The 22,735-nt window shown below is 43.4% G+C and overlaps 1 protein-coding gene across 1 annotated transcript; it reads left to right on the top strand.

Annotated features, from left to right (window-relative positions):
* Window positions 1-5,084: 5,084 nt before the first annotated feature.
* On the top strand, window positions 5,085-14,857 carry LOC306742175 (sushi domain-containing protein 6; the record flags this gene model as incomplete). The annotated part of the gene is made up of 5 exons (XM_079224515.1): window positions 5,085-5,192; window positions 9,723-9,823; window positions 11,371-11,574; window positions 14,180-14,324; window positions 14,524-14,857. The coding sequence occupies exons 2-5, from the start codon at window positions 9,736-9,738 to the stop codon at window positions 14,855-14,857; spliced, it is 771 nt and encodes a 256-aa protein (XP_079080641.1). The 5' UTR covers window positions 5,085-5,192; window positions 9,723-9,735.
* Window positions 14,858-22,735: the final 7,878 nt, after the last annotated feature.

Below are 22,735 nucleotides of genomic sequence, written 5' to 3'. Positions count from 1 at the left end.
CTTTTTCAAGGCGTACTAAAGCTTAATAATTCACAGGAAGGGCATCTACTGATTTTATTTTAGATTTACAGAACACAATGTTTTTATCTAATCTGGCCTTAACCACAGACCTAACATCGGGCATCTAACCAAAAACCCAAGACGGGAAACCAGAGGTGCAAAAGCGCTGACTCATTCCTGCAGCTCACTCTGTAAGAGGATTCTGTTCGATTGTCTTAACACAAGAACTCCAAATGTGCTGAAAACGGTTTTCAACCCTGTTGTGACATTTTTTTCCCACATCAGGACATTCAGATCAGTCACTGCAAATTCATATTTACTTTCAAATCCCACGAGGCCACCTCAGCAGCCTGAATGAAAGCAGAGAATGCATCACCGCTCAGGTCTGGCTGTTATCCACTTCTGCCCTGAAGGAGGCGTCTTTATCCGCAGACGTCTCTCGGCTCACGCTGTACCTCGTAGCAAGAGCAGTGAATTACACAGGAGACAGCACTAGAGATGCAGCGCCGTTGTAATGCGACGTTCTCGAGGTAATGCGACATGAACGTGGCCTGCAGACGCAGACCCCTCTCTAGGTCGAGGCTGCTACGTCTTCCAGTTCAACTGCTGCAGAGCACTCCCTCTTGTCAGTAGAGTCTTTTTTTTCATTTTACGATGAGTTTTCTCGACCCTGAATGCCTCCTGCTGATCTGGTGCTCCTCGTGAATTAACACTCCCACTTTGAGATGGCGTCTTCCGTCACTTTTTGTGAAGACCGCAGCTAAACAGGAGGGAGGCAGTGGGTGTATGTGCCTTCTTTAAAAAGCTCTGTGTTTTATAGAGGATTTCCTTCAAGTAAACAGAGCCAAATATAATAATACTGACACCAAATCTAGTATTTACATAAAAGAAGAAATAAATGGTTCAACCTTTTCGTTTAGTCGATGGCAGGGGAGAATACTGTTGAAACCATAGTTTCCCCCCAAATACCCTTTGGTTTTGATGTGTTTTCCAATCCAGAAAGAGCATTTGAGGAGAGTGGGATGAAGGCCTTCTGAAGCAGGAAGGATTTAGCTCCTAACATTATTCCAGCTAGCGGTGCTTTGAGGAGAAAGATGTGACCAGTGAACTTAAGGCACTGGTTCTGTGGACATGTGCTCTCATGTTTACGGGCCCTGGCTAGTAAAGATTTAGACATTTGTGTGTGTGTGTGTTTGTGTGTGTGTGTGTGTGTGGAAATGGTTCCCTCGACAAAAAGCCAATGGGATTTTCCCTCTGGATTAATGCAGAAAATAAGATCTGTGTGTGTGTGTGAGTGAAGAGTGAAGCCGATAGTGACTCATGATTACGAAACGTGTTGTGGGGTTTCATGTTGTTATCAGATGGCTCAGCTGAGTGACAATCGGAGGCAGTCGAGGTAGTTCAGTTTGCGTTGTGATATTTTCAGCTGAGACACTTAATGTTTCTGTTTCTCTTCACGGTCTGAATCTCAAATTCCACCATTGAATCTGCATTTGTTGATTCATCACTATGTTTTGAATCGTTTCAAACATTCTTTGGGGACTGACCACAAATAGACTTTATAATGAAGCTGAGGACCTGCTAAATGCTGGTAAACGGGATCTGGTGTGTTTCCTGCCATACGTTTAGAGGGAAATGGTGAAAATGACGATCTTTACATTTGACAGAGTAATTGTAGAGTAACAGGGCCACTGAAACGAAACACAAAAGGTTATTTTTGGAGGGAACTAGTAATATTTCCCCCACAAATTAAATCGTACTATTAATGTAGGAGTAAAATGTCGTCATAGAATAAAGTAGGTTGTTTCGAGAGCAGAAATGTTCTGCTCAATGTTTTAGCATCTCCTTGTTAAACTCGTGTTTGGATCCAGATGTTGCTCCAAAACCATTCCAGTCATCGATCCAAGCTCCACAGAATCGTTTAAATTCCTTCTCGACCTTCTTAAACCTGTGTTATTAAGGAGAGTTTTGCCTTCGTCACCGTCTCTGTAACATCGTAGCGCGTTTGCTACAAAACTTAACAGTAAATATGAATTAGAAATCAATGCGGTATCACAAAAAATAATATTCCAATTCTGGAGTGTATCAAACATTCTTGCACATCTAGTAAGCTGTTCACTAAAACAGAAACAATCTCATAATATTGGGCCTCTGACTTATTCTCCAAATATTGCAACAAATGTTGCTTTAATCCTCGCAATACAATCCCTGCTTTTTTTATTTTGCTCACCGTGGCCCAAATACTCATTTCTTAAGTGCGTGTTCTTTTTTGTGTGTCTCTTGTCCTACCTGCCTATGAGTGTGAACTCCGCACTCTCTGTCGTCGTCCTCATCCCACATCAGATCAGTTTTCTTTTGATTATCAATGTGAAAATCCTGAAAAACTGTTTCCTGGTGGACTACATTTTAATGGACCAGATGCTACTCCTGTGTGTTTGTGCGTGAGGGTATGTTTATGTGCACATTCATGACTTCCTGCCTTAACATTTACAATCACTACTTGACGGACGATGGTTCCGACTGGACGCTACGACTGTTAAAGATGGAAGGGCGGCGCTCTCCTCACCTCAGTTTACCGGAGCTTCCGAAATCTGAACGTTGATTTCCTTATTGATTGCCATAGAGCTGTTCAGGGTTTAGTGCTTTGCTTTGCAGCTTCTACACAAGACGGTCTAGCAGATCTGCATCTTGGTTTTGATCACGTGGTTACCGATGCTCGTTGACCACTATTGACCAACCGGCGTGCCCTTTAAAATATGTGACAAAAAAATGTTTAGATTCTCACTGGCTTTTTTTTTTAAAGCTGATTTTTGTTTTGTCAACTGTTCTCCCACCATCTTGTTTTTGTACATTTCACTGGTGTAAAAAAAAAGAAAACATAGACTTCACTTTGCAAATTTGACCTTTTTTTCTTTTCTTTGCAAATACAGAGTTTGTAAAAGTCATCCACGGTGTCCATTTTCTGTTCTTGTGTGCAGAAGTGTTTTCATGCAGCTGTCGTGCTTGTAGACGCTAGTCCAACTTTGGGATGTTAGTTACTGCATGACATGAAAATGATCCGATCAGCGTCCACCTGCGCAGCGACAATTTATCAATCGTTTGACAACCATTCAATTAATCGGTTTAAGAATTATTAAGAAAAGTAAAAATTCTCAGATTCCAGCTGAATGTGTTCTGGTTTCTTTCCTCCTCTGTGAGGGTAAACTGAATATCTTTGAGTTTGTGGACAACATAATACAGTCGAGGACATCATCTTGGCCTCCGGTAGACACCGATGGACGTGTTCATGTGTTCTGACATTTTATGAACTAAAACGATTCATTTACAGATCAGTCCACAATGAAAGTCGCCCATAGCTGCAGCCCTGGAGTCAGCTGTGGTAGGTGTTGGAGTTTAGTGACCAAAAAAAGCAACAACGTGGCATTAAAACAACAAAAACAGACACACCGGTGCAAAGTCCACCATCAGTTGAGGTGACTGAGGTGCATTCTTCTGCAGCGAAGAGGCCTCCTGCGCCTTTCCTCATGTGGCTACTGCGTTCCACATCACATACTTTAGCGCGTGCTGTGGTTGCATGCAGGTGCATACATTTTGGACATACAGGATTATAATTTGTTCGGTCGTACTAAATGTGGCGGTACATCTACTACCCGCTGTGTTTTCCATTCTTGTGGCGCCCTCAGTGCAGAAAGTTACAAAATGTCACATTGTAGCATAATACAGCATATATGATAGGTAATTATTGCGCTACCTACTGGCATGGGAGCGTATTTAATTACTAGGCCAGACACTATATTGCAGGCTCAGACGCATAACAATGGAAAATTATTTGCGGCAACTAAATATTTTTTTTGGACCGATTAAGTGATAATGCTCCTCTCAGCTCTTACTATACACTGTGTGTGTGTGTGTGTGTGTGTGTGTGTGTGTGTGTGTGTGTGTGTGTGTCTGATTCTGCATTTCTTTAGTGGCTAGTTTACAGTGTAATGTGTAATTTGAGGCTTGTGTGTATTGATGCATGGCAGAGTTAATCACATAAACTAAACATGTTTTAAACTGTATGGCGGTGCAACAAACAATACACAGAACAAACTACATTGGCTTTATTAGTGAGAACTACAAATGTAAAGCTGTAATAAACACGCGCCTAACGTATTCTGATCTGTTACTCCAGTAAGAGTAGCGATACCACACTGTATAAGTACTCTAATGAAAAAGTACTGCATTCAAAACCTTACTTAAAAGCACAAAAGTATCGGCATCAAAATATTACATTACAACTATTATTAAATTATTAAAGAATATCCAATATTTGTATAATATACTATATAATATATAATAAAATAGTACATATATATCTGTGTATGAATAGTACAAGTACTCTATGCAGAATGGCCCAGTGCAGACAAAACAAAAAAATATATATATATATATTTTACCGGACTATGATTGATGTTCATCACACAAAAAGATGGCGCTAATTCTAATGAGTTAATATACTGCTGAGCAACTTAAACTATAATAACATATTGTCATTCATTAGTTTATATTAAGGGTTTTGATCTGCAAAGTAACTAAAGCTGTCAGACAATTGTGGAGAAAGGAACTACAATAACCCCTGAGATGTGGTGGAGTATAAAGTATAAAGTCGCAGAAAGTGGAAATACTCAAGCAAAGTACAACTACCTCCACATTGTAATCAAGTCAGTGGGTGTTAATATTTCTATTAACATGACTATAGTATTTATATATTGGAGCTGGTTCCTCTTTCTGAATAACTGCGTGCGTGCGCGTGTAAGAAAGAGAGAAAGAAAGAAAGAGAGAGAGAGATTGTGAAAGAGAATTGTTTAAACTATTGGGTGTGTGTCTCTGTGGTGTGAGATAAAGAGAGCGTTTCCAGAATATGACGGAGCCGCGCGGGTGGGCGGTGTTAGGCGGCTCGCGGCGGCCAATCGGAGGCCCCGGGGCGCTCGGTGTCGAGCACAGCTGATCGATGAGTCAGGGGGCGAGAGGAGCCGAAACAGGTCCACTTGTTGCTGCGCAGTAGCGGGCAGACGGGAGCGGCGGCTGGCGGAGCGTGAACCCACCAATCCACCGTGACTTCGCGTTCCTCGAATCCGAAAACCGTGAACGCACCGGCGGATACGCGCAGCTCCTCTCACCGCCGCTGCTGCCTCATCCGCGGCTCTCAGGTGAGACGTTTACAGCTGCTCCATATTCAGTCCATTCAGAGAGGAGGCACCGGGGTTTTAACTTTATATCGATCACAAAATACATCGATTATTCCGTCATTTAAATCCTCTTTGTGCACAGTGTTGTTTTCGTTATGGCTGTTTGATAAGGAGAGATTTAATTATCGGTCTTGGTGGATTTGACAGAAGGCTATTCATAGTATGCTTATATTTATATGTGACAGTGATTCTGTGACAGCCTGCTTTCAAACTATATAAATGCATAATGTGCATGCAGGTACCGTGGATATGTAATAAGTGGCATGTTGTGAACTCCTGAAGCTTCCACTGAGGAACAAAGAGCTCTTTAACAACCCACAGACCACCGAGGGGTCCAGGTCTCTGGAGGTTTTGTGTATTCCAGGTGTTTGAGGGGTCATTTGAGGTGGTTTGGGGGTAGGGGGATCTCCATTGTGTCTCTTTCTTAAAGCAGGTTTCAGAGTAGTTGCTTTTTAGGGTTTTGGTGGTGTATTATTTCCAGTATAATTATAGAACTGAAGCGTGTAGTCGGTCAATCGATTAGTCAACTGAGAGAATGATAATCTGCAACTCTTTTAATAATGTTCCAGAAATCACCCCCATGTTTGTGCTTCTTTCATTCCTCCATGAGGCTCTGTGTGAATGAGCTGGTTAAGCCCCTCTGTCTCTCTCTCTGTGCGGCGGCAGTGGAGCGTGAAGCGGCCTCTGTGACTCGATGCGCCGCTTCAGCGCTCCGCTGTGACGCGCAGTTTCCCCCTTTTTATAATTCGTTTTACTTTTATTCGGACCTTTTTTAAACTATAATATGTATTAAAAAAAAGTTATTAAAAGGTGGAGACGAGAGATATATTTGGTCGGAGGAGTGGTGTGTAAAATAAGTGTTAACACCAATGAGCAATTTTCACAAAATTAAAAAGGTTGTGAAGTATCAAGGAGATCAAACAATGTCTCACAGATTAAGTGTAATTGAGAGGTATTTGTGTTTAAGTATTACCACAGTATGGTACTAATGAAATATGCGTCCGTAGATTAAGCTACGCAGCAGTAGGTAATTCAAATGAGCTCCACCTTTACCAGCTACATTAAAGAAATTAACACATTAATGCATCAATAATTATAATCTAGTAATACGGTATATTAAAATTATGAAATTAGACATTTAGCAAATTAAAGACTTTCTGATGCTTTTGTACTTTTTACTTGAGTGAGTTTTGAATACAGGACTTTGAACAAAGTAGTATTGCTACTTTCACGTGACTCCAAGATCCAAGTTTGAGAAGCAGCAGAGCCGAACGAGCAACGTCCAGACCGGCTACTGATCAGCCAGACGTGACTCTCGGTGTTCAGCAGGTGAAGACGCCCAGCGTGCCGTCACGTGACCCCCGGTGTTCAGCAGGTGTTTTTGTTTCCCAGTGGAAGCTCCAGCTCCTACTCGGTGTTTTCCGCCAAGCAAGTCGCTGTTGGGGCCGGAAACATAGAATGCATCACTTCCTGTGTGCCCATGGAAATGTTATTTCCAAGAAAGAGCCACTTGGGTGTTATTCACTGCCGCGAAATGTTACATTAGCTCATTTAAAGCTCACAGACCCAGGATGGGCCTCTGTTTGAATACTCTTTATTCTTTACTCTCACATTTACAGTGCTGGAATGTAACTAAGTCCATTCCAGCACTGAAGTTAGGTACAAATTCGGAGGAAAGCATTGTACTTTTCACTCCGCTCCGTTTGTCCAACAGCTTTAGTTACTTTCCAGAGGACACTTCTTCATCCCCCTTCCTGTCCAGTGAAAACCACAAAGCTCCAGATGTGCTGACGTTGCATGTTTGTGGTAAACTTAAGGATGAAGTGTTCGTTTCTGTGTTGAGGAAAATCCTACTTCTTAATCTAAATAAACTCTTTTAAAAGCCTCTTGGATCAACTGGAAAAAGTATCATCACAAAGCTGAAAACAGATGTTTTAGTTTTAGAGACAAACATGCGATGATCTTTTAGAATAGCGATGATCTTATAGAATAGCATTGCAGTAGATTAAACTAGCCGACCGGATATGAAGGAGTAAAGAACAACAGAATGTTAAGTTAAGCCAATGCATTAAACACCACCTGTTTGTGTTACCACTGTTGTTGAAACTTAAATCCCCCTCAGCCATGAAGGAAAGGTGTAGTAGATGATGGAGAGGTGCCAATCTGCAGAGGGGGGTGAAGTCACCTGCGGTGAAGCTCAAACCTGCTGTCAGCCATGTTTTCCTTCAGCTCTCTCACCACCCTGCAACAAAAGAAGTGCCAGATTGTGACATTTAAAGGCTCGGCACTGTGATGTCTGTAGTGATGCGTCACGCCGTTTAACTTTTCTTCATGAGATTTTTGTAAGAAAAAATGTACACGACTATGTAATGTCAGCAGTGGTGGAATGCTTTACCAGCTGCAACATCCTAGAGATGCACACATTAATGCACCAATCATTATAACCCAGTAATACAATATATGTGATTCTGTATGATGGTACTTTAAGTTTATTTTGATGCTGATACATATGTACTTTTCCTTAAGTACCACTCTATAAGTAAAAGTCCTGCATTACTACATTACAACTGAGTATTACTACACTTTGGTAATGCTACTTTTACTTCAGTAAAATATTTAACTACTTCCTCCACCACTGGATGTCGTTTTAAAAAAAAGAAGGAAACACTGCCTTCATTTAACATCACAATGTGCATTTATAACACAAAACAGATGATTCATGTCTTTGTTTTGTTTCTGAGAAAACAAAAACAATCCATTTAAATGTTCTCTGTTCACAATCATTTCCAACTTGGCGAACATTACAGCAGAAGCGATGACTAAGATGCAGACCTCCCACGCAGATTGTGGTCACATAAGATGTGTGTGTGTGTGTGTGTGTGGGGGGGAGGGGAGGGGGGGTCTCCCTTTCCTCACTGCTCCAGAGATGACTGGCATCTCTCTTGACATGAAAGCACAAAACACACACGAAAGATGACAAAAGCGACACCCAACACATTGTGTGGCATTTAGGCCGACACCTCAGCAGAAGTCTGGCTCTGTTGGCACGAGTTACCACAGGAAGTTGTGTGCTCGCTGCAAGTCATCTGGAGTAAGAGTTTAGGTCGTCGTGTCGGGGATCCGTTTCTGTTTTGCGGGCCAGTATATGACAGTAACGGTGTGGGGGACAGTTTCACTGTGGTTTGATGTGGAGATGAGAGGGCCGACGCAGAATCCATTTTGGTGTTTTCACCCCGATGAGGAACAGAAAACAACATTAAATGTGGCCCCAGCAGCCTCATAGCTCACTCATAGCTCACTTATAGCACATTTGCATCAAGGAACTACAACTATGTTTTAAGACGACACTCCAGGTTATTTGTCAATGGTTTTTACTGAAGAGCTTTTGGAAAAAAATACATGCTTTTGGGGTTAAAAAGTTGTATAAATCAGGCCAGGAATGACTTCTGAACAACCCCCTCTGTAGAAACCTTCAGAGTATAGAAAGGAATGAAACTGGAAGGTTTGGTGTAGTGCTGCTGAAGTTGAGATTTCTGGCTCGGAGTCTGAAAAAATACCTGAAAAAAAAAACAGCCTTTAAAGATGAATTGTAAAATGAAAACACTTCGGGTGAAAAGGAATGGGGGGAGGCGGGACCCCCGGTCAGAGCGTTGGTTATTATAGCATCATTATACATATCATCTTGATATGCTATTTTTCATAAAGCTCAGGAACCTGAATGGTCCCGCTCCCGTCACTCGTCCCCCGCCGGGCCGCTGTGCTCAGACTCAACCAGCCAGTAAACGGGTGTTATGTTGGCCGTGACGGAGATTACCCAACACCTCCTGTTTGTTTTGCATAGCAAAGTTCATGACTTTAACTGAACCTTAACTATGGCCGGAAACCTGTTATTTTTTCTTTATCCGACAACAACGAGGCTACTTGTATGTATTCCCTCACCATATGCTGCTGTATATGATTTATATTAGTTATTTTGAGTTGATTTATTCATTCATTTTTATTTGTCACTACTAATTAGTTAGTCAAGTCTCCCATTTGGCAGAACCTATCAACAATTATGTTAATGCACGAAGCTCATTCATTTATGTTTTAGCATAGTATAAGGGGAATATTAGTGATTAAAAAGATGAACATCCCTGGGCCACCCGAGTTTAAATTATTTGATGGGGTTAGCCGGAGGGAGACGAAAAGTCACCGGCTCAAACCTTTGTTTAGAAAAAGAAAAAGAAGACTTTGATCAGTGCAGCTGTTCGGTGACCAACGGGGGAAGCCGGCAGAGGTGTGGTGGCACTCAGTGAAAGCACGGCGGTGGGGATGGCAGCCTGAGCAGCTGACAGGTGTGATGGGTTCACAGCTGAAAACACATTCAGATATGTGGGGGGAGGAGAACCCAAACACTCTGAGCCGCTTTCTAGTGGGCCACGTCTTCTGCTTTTATATCGTTCAAGTGTGTTTTCTGCTTCTGACTCTTCATCCCTGTTGTGTCTTCAGGAAGTCCGGTTTGATGTCGGTCCCGTATCCATCGGCCTGTGGACGCGTCAGTCTGGCGTGTGGACTCCTCCTGCTGGCCTCCTCACCGCTCCTCACGGCAGGTGAGACCCCAACACACACTCATGCGTTCATTCCCCCTCCATGCATTGTGGCAAACAGGCAAGTATTATACGTGCTGAAAATAATAATACAAACAGGTAGAAAGAGGCTGAGCTCAGACATTCATCAGAAACATCAGAAACTGTTTCAGGGGAAGCTAAAAGTTGATGCACACGGCTGTCGAAGTTTGAAGTCTGCTATCTTTTGGAAGTGTTCTATGGGGGCTACTGATGCTGACTGAAGACGTGTTCTGTTAAACGTCTGGGAACCAAAAAGATATTTCATATTTTTGTGGAAAGAATTGAAGATTTGTCATGTTGCATCCTGTTTCTTTGTTACATTTTGTAATGAAAGCTTTGTTATATTGATTTATTCTCAAAGTGAAATATTGACTATTGTATAATATTGAATTTAGTGGCCACTATCAGCTGACTGCAGCATATTAGTAATACAGTGTGGAACTGGAAAACAAAAGGGAATCCGTCTAATAATTTTTATTGAGATGTGCCACAGCAACGAGCTTTAATCATACACTGGTATCATCGCTACTTTATGATGATTGTGAAACGCCTGATGAACTTCAGGCAGCGCGTTGCAGGATGTAGACTCTCTTCTGTTTCTGAGGTTCGAAACTCAACTGTCTTCCTCTTGTCATCACATCATCTTGTTTTCTCGAGCCACAGTCAATCTAGTTTTTTTGGGGGGACTTTTCTAGTTGTGTCGTCATTACTCTCACATTGGCCGGCTCTCCTCGTGTTGGTGTTTGGGGTGAGGGAGCGCACGGGGGCCGTGGAAACCAGGCTCCTGCAGGCACAGACCTCTGTGATGGAGACGGGAAGGTGAAGAGGAAGTGGGTATAATCTGCTCGTTGTGTCGAGGCAGAGGGCGTTGTGGGCAAGGTTTTTTTGATTCCTGCTAAGAGCTCCCGCTGCGCAGCGTTTACGCGTCGATGTAGCCAAACTGAGTCCGAGGCTCCACAGAGCCGTTGACTCACTTTGTTTACAGTAACAACATCACCTTGTCGTCCTTTCACTCTGTACCGCCGTCCTTGCCAGCTGGAGTCCTCCTCCCTCATTGTCGGCCATTACAGCCAAGTACATTTACTCAAGTGCTGTACTCTGTATCCGTATCTCCAGATGTGTTGATGTTGCATGTTAGTGATGAACTGAAGGATGAAGTGTTCCTTTATATGTGATGAGTAAATCCTCCTACTTCTTAATCTAAATAAACTCTTTAAAAAGCTGAAAACAGATGTTTTTATCTTGTTTTAGAGCTACGTGTTGCTCACAGGACAGAGACGCTACAAACATATGATGATGTTATAGAATATGATGCGTTGATGTAGATTAAACTAACCGACAGGATATAAAGGAGTTAAACAACATCCACCAGCTTGTGGAAGCAGAGACTTTATCCTGTTCTTTAAAGCCTAAAGAGAATGTGGAGCAGAGATGGAAATCAGATTCATGTTTTTAATTTTGAGAAATGAACTCAAGCAATGGTGCGAGGTCAAGGCCCCCAATAACCGCCGTGCTTGGTGTCCCTACAGGCCGACTGAGCAACTGCACACACCCTCTGGTGCCGGAGCATGGAGGGTTCCGCTGTGATCCGTCTCCGTGCCGAGGGTTCCCCCACAAAAGCTCCATTCACTTCTTCTGCGAGCCCGGTTACCACGTCAACAACAAGGTCCGCGTCTCCAGGTGTCGTCACGGGAGGTGGCAGCCCCCGATTCCCGCCTGCATCCCCACCAGAGGTAAGCGCTCAGAAGGCCGGACCACTGGAGTCTGGCGAGTCGTACAGTAGCTGTTTGCTCTGGTTTGCTGAGCGCGTGGAGTTAGTTCTCTTCACTCACTATTCAGGGAGCATGACGGATTACTCCCCTGCGAGGACTAATCAGCAATAAGTAATATCAGAAATACGTAAATAAGTGTGAGAGGCTTGGGGTCAGAAGGTCTCTGGTTTGAATCCACTATACCCCTCAAACGATTGGTCCATTCATTGTTTTTATCAATTGATCTCGAAGGTCATTTTCATTGTTAGCTTCACAAATATTAGAATTTGCTTCTTTTTTGGTTTTGTTTGTTTAGTGTGATTAGTCGGGACGTATGACGTAACTTCTGGCTCTAGGAAATGTAATTGTTCGGTATTTTCATATATTTTGTGGAAGAAATGACAAACAGCTTAATCTAAAGACTATATATAAAGGGAAGCTGTATTTAAGACTGGCTCAGCATTTGTCTGGAAGGGAGGATGACGAAAGCTTTTTCATGTTGTAGTTTTTGTATTTTAATAAAACAAAAGGTAAGTTATTGAGGACAGTGAGCTCAGAGTTCACCCGGATCACTTTATGACATGATAACAAACGGCCTGATTTCACTTTGTGCTCCCACATCTGTGAAAGAAAAAATGAAAGTGAAGAATAACTGTCCTGATAGCTGATGAATAATGATTTCACTGGGTCGTGGACACCAGCGGTGAAATGTAGCTAAGTACTTTTACTAAGTTAAAACCAGTGTACTTGACTACAAATTTAGTAATTCCATTGAGTATTCACATTTTATGCTTCTTTATGATTCTACTCCGCTTCATCTTAGAGAGAAATATGGTTCTGATTCTACTCCACTGCATTTAATTACCACTAATAGTTACTTTTAACATATAAAAGATGAGTTGGGCTGAGAACATGCTTTGCGAAAACACAACAATTCTTAGTTTCTGGCCCTTTAAGTGGGCTTTTGAATGCAGGACGTGCACTTGTCATAAAATATTTTGGGCCTGTCGTATATTAGGATCTTAGTACTTTTTCACCCACTGATGGATACAGTTAGTGCCCAGTTTAGAGTGATTCAGGGTTGTGGGTGTTTTAGTTTTGACTTTTGACTCTTCGCTTCCTCCAAATGTTAAAGGAAATCCGATTTAAAGAGTGTTTTGTACAGAAGGCTCTGGGTTCGTAGCAGAGAGAACACTCCATTCCCTCTGTGGCCGCTCCTGTTTACTGGCTGCTCTCACAACGTGCCTCAGTGATGAGCTCAGTTTCTAATGTACTCGTGACTCAGCACAGCACTGCCCTGGCGCTCTGGAGGCCGATTCGTCCTTTTATGACAGCTACTTCTGGTTTTGAGTGTTCAAAGAAGCAGATGGTGTGTCATTGTTGTCGTTTGGTTCTGGTGTTTAAGCCTAAAATATGTGTGTTATGCTTGATTGCAGTCAGGTGTGGTCTGATGTGGTCTCGCTGTGTGAGGGTCAAGCAAAAGACTTTGTAATGCAGCCGGAGGTGAAATGTAATGAAGTACATTAACTAAACTGTACTTAAGTACAAATTTACTTTTTGACGTTTCTTTTCATGTTACTTTATACTTCTACATCTCAGAAGTGCTGTATTGTAAGTGACATATTCAATGCAAGACGTTTACTTGTGGTGTAGTATTGTTACAGTGTGGTATTAGTACTTTTACCTCCATCGCTGTTAAAACTAACATAACAGAAGATTGTTGCATTTTTGGTTTTGTTCGTATTGTTTGTGCATCTAGAACTCGACCAGGTTCTAAAATGTTATCGGCACTGAAACTACACATTGCACCTGAGCAGCTGTTGCTCATCTTCTGACCTACTTACCAGACACACAGGCTCCCTGCAGTGGAACTGGAAGCTCTACTTGACTCAGACCTGTTCCGACTTCCTCTGTCCCCATTCACTCAAACCCGCAGCGACAGTAAGAGGAAGCGGGCGAAGCTGCCATCAGAACCATTCAACGTTTCCTCTGCGTTGCTCACGAAAAGCTACTGTCATGTTGCCGAGAGCTCAGAGAAACCACATAACTACATAAAAACTTCCTCTCGTAGATCTTGTGTTTGATAATCTATTTCTGCAAACGGAACCTCTTTCTTTCTTCTTTTTGTACCAACATGCAGATTGTGGCAGATTGTTTTCTGCCACAGCTTCAGCTCAAAGTAAAATGTTTTAATATAAATACCAAATCCTCATTTTAACACTTAACACAAGCTACATGCAAACACTTTGTAGTTCCACGTCTTCTTTTTCTGTTGGGTAATTGCATCATGGGACGTTTTAGTCCTGCGGCTGCAATTACTGATTATTACTACTGCATATGTTTATTTATCCATTGAAGGATTCAGGGTTTTATTATTGTCATTGTACGAAATAGAACCGCACCATGAAAGGTGCATTTCAGGTGATATTGTTGTTAATAATTCACGGTGGAGTTGAGGAGAGTTAAGATGAAGATATAATTCAAAACGTGGTGATTGTTGTCTTCAGATTGTCTGTTTTGTTTGAGCAACAAGCCAGAACCCCTCCAAAAATATTCAACGTACACTTGTGCTCCTCCTCTTCCTCAGAGGGGCCGAACATGCGCTCTGACGACCGAGTGAACGACTCCATGCCCAGCATGGCCACAACGGCGGTGGGCGTGTCCATCTTCCTGCTCACCACCACCGCCTGCCTGGTCGTCAAGTCCCGCCTCTACCCCTGTCAATCACGCAGGTGAGAAGATGTTTTTGTTGTACCTTGTTACGTTTATAGAACATCTGGTTCCTCATGGATCATGAACACATCTGGATGAAAGGGGCTCATGTGATTGGGTTGTGTGGGTTCAATGTGAATGACTGAGGTCAGGAGGAGACTCGTCTGAGCAACACACCTGCTTCCTACATGAGGTCCCTCTCTCTGTGTGTCCCCGCAGCCGCCGCTCCTCAGACCAGCTGGACCTGATGGTGGACGGGCTTCCCGTCTCCCTCCCCTCCTACGAGGAGGCGGTGTACGGCAGCTGGGGCCAGCGGCTGCCCGCCTTCTCGGCGCCAGGCCCCACCCAGCTCCTGTTGGCTCAGGAGGCTCCCGGCTGTCACCCGACGTCGCTCAACAACCAATCAGACGGCAACAACCGCCCGCTCCTGCCCAGCCCTGACAACCCCCCGCCCCCCTACGAGGAGGTCCAGTCGTCACACCCCAGAGACCAGACGGGGAACCGGGACGTCCGGCAGCTCCGTGTCGCGTTTTCAGACGACAAGGACACTTGATTGAGGGGCCTCGGGGGTCCGCATGTGAAGACGTGTTATTTAACAATGAAGGATTTTGATTGACGCCTGCAGTGTTTACTCTGCAGAGCGATAGAAATAAAACCAGACTGCACTTTTCCTGATCGGCCGCAGCTCACCAGCATCACACGCTAATTTAGATGAAACTGATAAGCTCTGATTGGCCGGTTGTTCGGTCACAAAGACTCGAACCATGGTGAGATATTGATTGTGTAGTGTGTGGTATGAATGTGAGGGGAAGAGGAGGGAGCTTGTGTGCCGTCTGAGCGGGAACCTTTCCATCCTGAATGCCTTATCTTTAGTGTGATCATAGTATATTTTATCGTTCAAACTATATTTTAGATGAGAATCCGTCAGTTTAGATATTAAAAAAATCCCCACGCACACACTGGAATTATGAGGTTTTCTCAAGACAGCAGTCATATGTGTGAGTGTGTGTTTTCGTGTTGCTCTCGAGACCCTTTTCCATCCTCTCCTGTCGGTGACGGTGCAGATCGTGCAGAACGAAAACCCTGTGCGTTTCCACGGCAACAGCCTCCATTCCATCTCTATCTGATTCTACCTTTTGGTGGTGTTGGTGTTGATTTGAAGCCAAGCCCAGCAGCGGAAGAAGAGGTGTTCAGACCCTATACTTCAGTAAAAGTAAAAAACTACCAATGCTAGTGTGCGAACACTCGGGCAATCGATTGTGACAATGAGACGCATGTCGTGATATTTATTTTGTGTATTGCAGATATTTAGAGACGTGAAAATGTTTGGAAGTGTTTTTTCGCCATGTGCTCATTCAGTGGTGAGTGAAGTATAGAATTTCTAATATTTTTAATAATTTAAATGTACAGTAAGAAGAATATGGAATAATTGTACATTAGTTTGCGTCTCGGTGCAGACACACAAAGGTGCTTCTATCTGTTTTCATTCCACAACCTGCAAAGAAAACCCCACAGATGTTGGACCAAATAACCTGAGTGTGTGTGTGTGGGTGTGTGTGTGTGTGTGTCCTCCCACCTCCCTTCACCTGGCTGGTTCCCTCTCTAACCTCTGCAGAGCGACTGATGCCTTTACAGACCTTGAATGTATTTTATGTTTCATATTGTGGCAACAACTCTTAACTATGGATTGTAATATTTACTGAAAGATTATTTGTACATTGTATTATTGCACAGAATTCTGATATGATGAATAAATGTTGAGACGATGACATCGTGGCCCCGTCTGTGACTTGTGATTCACGTTCATTTGCATCTCTGGGGTTTGCCAGCAGGATGTGTTTCCCATAGCAGACGAACCGAAGTGTCCTCCCAAAGTGAAAGCAGATAAAGGACTCGTCTCTGTTCTCGTCCTGTTGGAGCTCTGTGCTGCGTTCCACGCGGTGAACGTCACACCCTGTTACAAAGACTAGAACATTCCATTGGCATTAAAGGAACCGCACTGAGCTGGTTTAAATCCTATTCATCAGATCGATCTCAGTTTGTAAACGATGACACCTCGCTGGACACCGACGTTAGTCACAGAGTTCCACGAGTTTCTGTGGTTCTGTGAAAAAATCCAGATGTTGTCAAGATGGAAGTGGTTTGCTGTTCTGTTCGTCTGCAGGCGTGAAGGCCCATTGCGAGCCAAAACACCTCCACATGCTGTGAGAAGCAAGAACCTGAAGAAGCCTTCTCCTTTCACTTAGGTTCTAACATGCTGTGTGTGTGTGTGTATATGTATATGTGTGTATATATATATATATATATATATATATATGTATATGTGTATATGTATGTATATACATACATATATATGTGTATATGTGTATATGTATGCTAAATCAATTTGAAGTCCCTTAATAAAGAAAAGTTTGTTATTATGTTAACCTCAAAAAGATACAAAATTACTCGAGAAATGAATAAATGATTCGGTAACACTTTAACTGCACGCTATGAAACATTAGTTAAGTATGAGTAGACACTTAATTCATCATTTATAAAGCATTGTTCCACACTTTATAAATGATGGATGCACCTTTTGTAAATTATGTATTGAATAATGCTAAAGTGTGCAGTTATTATGAAGTGTTACCGAGCCATAGGACCAGAGAGAGACTTCAAGGCACTGCTGCCTCTAACATGACCAAATATTACAGAGACAAACAAAAATAAACGGTAACACTTTATAATAACTGCACGCTATGAAGCGTTATATAATAGTTCATTTACAAAAGGTGAATCCATCATTTATAAAGTGTGGCGCACAATGCTTTATAAATGAGGAATTAAGTGTTTACTTAACTAATGCTTCACAGCAGGCAGTTATTATAAAGTGTTACCAATGATTCTGTGTCATCAGCTGGAACATCTGTTTTGCTGAGAACATCAGGATTGTCTTGTTCCACCGCCGCCTCTCAGACCTTGGGCTAAACCTCTGCAGCTCTAAGTGTTTTCTTAATGCGTACGCCGTCCTGTGGCACTTCTTAATGTTTTCTTTGTAGCCGTCTAGTTTAGCTTGCTGATCCTCTTTCACTAAAGGCTGCCTCAGCTTGAGCTGTTTCAGCTTCTGCTGAGGCAGCAGCCACTTTACGGGCCGATGAGCTGTGAACCTGTCTCGATGAACAAGATGCAGCAGATCTGGTTCTCATCACCAGTTTTTTCCTGACGTGGTAATGTTCAGAGGCCGATGGTCTCCCTCGTTCAATCGGTTTCAGTTGAGCTGTTTCGCTCGCTCAAATCTTCAGACTGGTCTTGTTTTACTGTCCTTGACCTCCGGCACCTCGTTGAGTCGACCGGCAGATAAACTCCTCCACAAATTATTACTCTGACAACTTCACTCTTTTACCAAAGCGATTTGGACTCGGGAAATAAACGTACATTACTATTATAGATAATTTACATACATACTATTATGATCGAAATTTTACACTTACAACTTATACTTATACAACTTAGTGAGTTCTTCCAATACAAACACTGTTTGTATGTATTCTGCATGTACTCTGTATGTATCCTTCATTAACTGAAATATTCTTTACAAATTAGTGTACATACCAACAATGCTTTCAAAGACCAACTTAAAGATGAAACAGTAAATAGCGGTCCATGCTTCTTTGTCAAAACAACAAGGACCCTCAATGATGACATCATAAAGCAAGGACAGAGGGGATATATCGCCAGAAGGTGGCGCCAGATAAACAGTTTTAAAAGAAGAAACATTCATAGGCTAATTAAATACATTAATAGAACATACCAGATACTATATGAGTTATTATGAAATGTTTGACACATTATACTGTAATATGTTAATATTTTTATGACATACTGTACGATGACATTTTTATACTATCGAATTATGACTATTTTTTAATAACATACAATGTTATGACATTTTTATAACATGCAATACTGTGACTCAATACTACGATGCCATGATATTTTGGTTGGCTCACTATACGATGACCTTTTGATGACCTTGGTGACAGCAGGGGAAGGACACAGGAAGTCAAGCAAACATAGGACACATGAGGCAAGGAACCTCAAAATAAAACAGGAAACAGACAAACTAAACCCAAGACAGATATACTATACTATGACTTTTTGTGAAATACCCGACTGAGACATTTTAATTCTATTTGTAATGACATATTATACTCTGACTCGCTTATGGCATATGTGAGGACCCGTCCACTCCACTAGGTGTCCCCGTGTCCTACTGGCTCTTCACTGTCTGCAGGATCTGGGTCGTCAGCTCCATGAGACACAACTGGGGCCGGTGTGGTTCCTGTGTGAGGGCCCTGACCTTCACATGGGGCCTCGACCTTCACACCGGGCCCAACCTTCACATGAGGCTCCGACCTTCACATGGGGCCCTGACCTTCATATGGGAACCCGACCTTCACATGGGGTCCGACGTTCACATGGGGCCCTGACCTTCACATGGGGCCCTGACCTTCACATGGGGCCCTGACCTTCATATGGGGCCCCGACCTTCACATGGGGCCCGACGTTCACATGGGGCCCTGACCTTCACATGGGGCCCCGACCTTCACATGGGGCCCGACGTTCACATGGGGCCCTGACCTTCACATGGGGCCCTGACCTTCATATGAGGCCCAACGTTCACATGGGGCCCTGACCTTCATATGGGGCCCCGACCTTCACATGGGGCCGACCTTCACATGGGGCCGACCTTCACATGGGGCCCTGACCTTCACATGGGGCCGACCTTCACATGGGGCCCGACCTTCACATGGGGCCGACCTTCACATGGGGCCCTGACCTTCACATGGGGCCGACCTTCACATGGGGCCCGACCTTCACATGGGGCCCTGACCTTCATATGAGGCCCATCGTTCACATGGGGCCCTGACCTTCATATGGGGCCCCGACCTTCACATGGGGCCGACCTTCACATGGGGCCGACCTTCACATGGGGCCCTCTCTCTGACCTGGCTGACGCTGCTGCTGCTTGGTTTTTGTTTGCTGCATCATCCATACATGCTTGGCCGATTACTGACTTCCATGTTTGTTCCCTTCTCTATTGTTGTCTTTTTGTATTACTTTTAATAATAATAATAATAATAATTTTAATTGATATAGGGCTTTTCCAAATGCTCAAAGACACTTGACAAACAGAAAAAAAATAAACTTTTAACTGGTATTTTGACTTTTAAACAACAATTCACCGATTATCAAAATAACTACTTATTTATTTTCTGTTTATCGACTCAACATCGTCTCTGTCAGAACAGAAGTTGAATAATAATGTCTCCATTAAATCCTGAAGATTTAACACATTCACATCTGGAATCTTTGATTGACATGTAAAGTCTTTACAGAATATGTGAGCAGTTATTAATACATTTTAAGGCAAGGGATTACATTAACTATTACAGCTGAAGGTCAACATCATTGGTTAGAATTTTGATTCAGGATTTTTTTTTTTTATGTTTTGCATTCATGAAGATTATCTTGCTGTTATTGATCTCTCACAAGGCTAAGTAGTCGTCTAATAAGCAGGATCATTACAGCGAGCGGGTCATTATTGCGAAGTTGCTAAATTGAGCAAGAAAGTCGGCCACCCTGAGACCTCGACCCTCCAGACCTCCAAAGCCGCTCCTCCAAAATAATCGGGAAGAAAGTGACGTCACCAACGAACACGGCCGCTGTTACGGCAGCTGTGAAGCTTCAGCTTGTGAGCCTCTGTGATGAGCAGAATACATGCAGGCAGGTAGGCCGTCAGGTCACCTGTCCAATCACGGATTACATTTTTGGGTAATTATTGGATGGGCTTAGTAGCCAGAGATAGCGGATTTCGTTTTTATATTGTTCAACTTCAATAAATATAACACACATGTTGTTTTTTTAGGAGATTGCCTACCCTATATTTAAGTAAAAGTCATGAGCTCTTCATTGCACCCCTTCAGCCTACAGCTGCTCTGTTCCTCATGAATGATTTCCATCCTGCATTCATGGCGTCTTCTGCTGAGAAGAAAACTAAACTCTTTCTCGCTCACACGCAAAAAAAAACAGAAATCCCACATTTATGATATTCAGTATCATTAGAGCGGCAGTGGATCGACTCTTCTGTGAACGCTCTTCTCTTGCACTAGAAGTCATCAATCTGATCTCCTGCAATGCAGCTTCACACTGGAGGAAAACGGAGACGCATGAACTCTCCTGAGGTCATTAACTGGAAGTGGCTGAATCAACACAAAGCTGATTTCCATTTCTGGCCTCCGAGCTGCAACGTGACAGGAATGCGTTTTCAGGTGCAGAGCCGAATGGTCGAAGAATTAACTACTGTAAAAATACTCCACTAAACCAGACTGAAGACCATACTCAATCTAACTCCTTTATATACTGCTGGGTATTTGGGGGTTTCTGCTGTGAGAACCACGTATAACAAAAACAAAAAACCCTGTGTTCCGCTCTGTGACGATGCATTTTCCAGCTGATCCAAGAGGATTTTTAAAGAGTTTATTCAGCTGAAGGAGTAAGAGGATTTTCTCAACACATAAAGGAACACTTCATCCCGTCAGTTTAGCACATTCATAAACCAACACATCTGGAGATACGTGTTTTTTTTCACTTGACGGGAAGGGGATGCAAAACTGGAATCTGAAAAGTAACTAAAGCTGACGTCAGCTTGGCCTTTCCAGCCAAATGTCCCGTCTGTCATGTCGGGCCTGCGACTGCACCACATGGCCTGCACCCACCCGAACCTCATCTGGACAGCACTTAGAATGACGACACCCACACTGGAATAAATGCATAGTTTATCATATCATGACAATGAATTCTCAAGGCTACATCGTAAATAAAACAGTCTAGTAGATTTAAGGGTCTGTAGCCTAAATTATGAGCAGGAAGTGAGGTGAATAAACGTGTCATTGAGAAGAGGTACAAACGTCACGTTGCATTGAATATTTATGCTCACCCTGTGAGGCGCTGCAAGACAAAAGTTGCTCTAAAAAAAAGGTTAAATTGCTGCAACTACTGAGAGTATACTGAGTGATCGCCTTGTATTTTTCATACAGCTACGAGCTACCAGAGATCACAATTTAGGCTACTTCTGCTACAGTACAGTATCGCTTTAAATTCCTCTAGATACCTGAATAAAAACAGCATCCTGCTGTGCAAACAAAGGAGTCCATCATTCACATGAAAAAAAAAAAAAGTCTTCGTTAGTGCAGAGCGGTGGATCTCATGGAGGGAGGAGGTCCTTGGGGTCTTGAGGTGAGATCTCGAAGAGTCTATTTTTTTTTTTGCGAGGTGCAACAGGATATTCTTAAGGGTTCTCTAAAGTACTTGAGAGGGTTCAACAGTTCTTGAGGACTCCAGGGGATGTTCCTCAGGGAGTTCAAAGTTAAGAATATTAAGAGGTTCTTGTAGGTTCCAGGAGACACCGACTGGGTTTCTTGAGGAGGCACAAATCAAATTTTGAAATCACTGCAAAGTGCAAGAGCTGAAGGATGTATGGATGACTTTCCAGAGGAACCACCATGTTCTCCCTCACACACAGTGGAACACTGAATCAAGAATCAACATCAACAAAAACATCTGACAAGTCTTTTTTTCTAAGACTCGCACTGACTGGATGGGGAAGCAAACATGTCCTTCGGGTCTAGTGACAAGAACATGCTAAAACACAAGGAGCCATATAGGGACTGTGTTTGGGTAAGGCTGGCAACCAAAACAACAACAACACCACCACCTCTCTCTCTCTCTCTCTCTCGCTCGCTCGCTCACACACACACACACACACACACACACACACACACACACACACACACACACACGCACACGCACGCACACGCACACGCACACACACACACACACACACACACACACACACACGGATCGCTGCTGCATCCCGGCAGCACTGCCCCGCTCTGTCCTCCCTCAGGTCCTCAGTCAGCACCCCAAACTCTGGATGCAGTCATGTTTCTCCATCCGCTCCCATCAGTCACTGCTGCAGCCGCGTGTCAGGTGCGTGCGTGTGTATGTATGCAGTCACCCACATAACGTGTGCAGATGCAGGGAGCGCGCACGCGCACGTGCTGTAAAGTCATCCTAAAGCAGTCAAGCAGTTGGTGCGGTTCGGCGCCTCGGTGCTGGTGACGTTGAGCTGCGGGTCCGGGGTCCAGAAAAACACGTAGTAGATCACCAGGATGAACGCGGCCACGGACACGCAGAAGAAATAGGTGATCGCCATCGCCACTTTCACCCAAATCTTAGTTGACATGTTGGCGTGCTTGGCCCGCAGCTCGCCCGGGTAGCTCGGCCTCCGCTGCATGTCCCCGTTCAGCTTCTCCGCGGTGGCGGACACTTGCCTGCCGGCCGCTTTCATCTCGTTATGAACGCTTGGACCGGATCCAATGCTTTT

The sequence above is a fragment of the Taurulus bubalis genome (genome assembly GCF_910589615.1).
Source record: "Taurulus bubalis genome assembly, chromosome: 10".
NCBI classification, from domain to species: domain Eukaryota; kingdom Metazoa; phylum Chordata; class Actinopteri; order Perciformes; family Cottidae; genus Taurulus; species Taurulus bubalis.
This window is presented reverse-complemented; position numbering and strand designations above follow the sequence as displayed.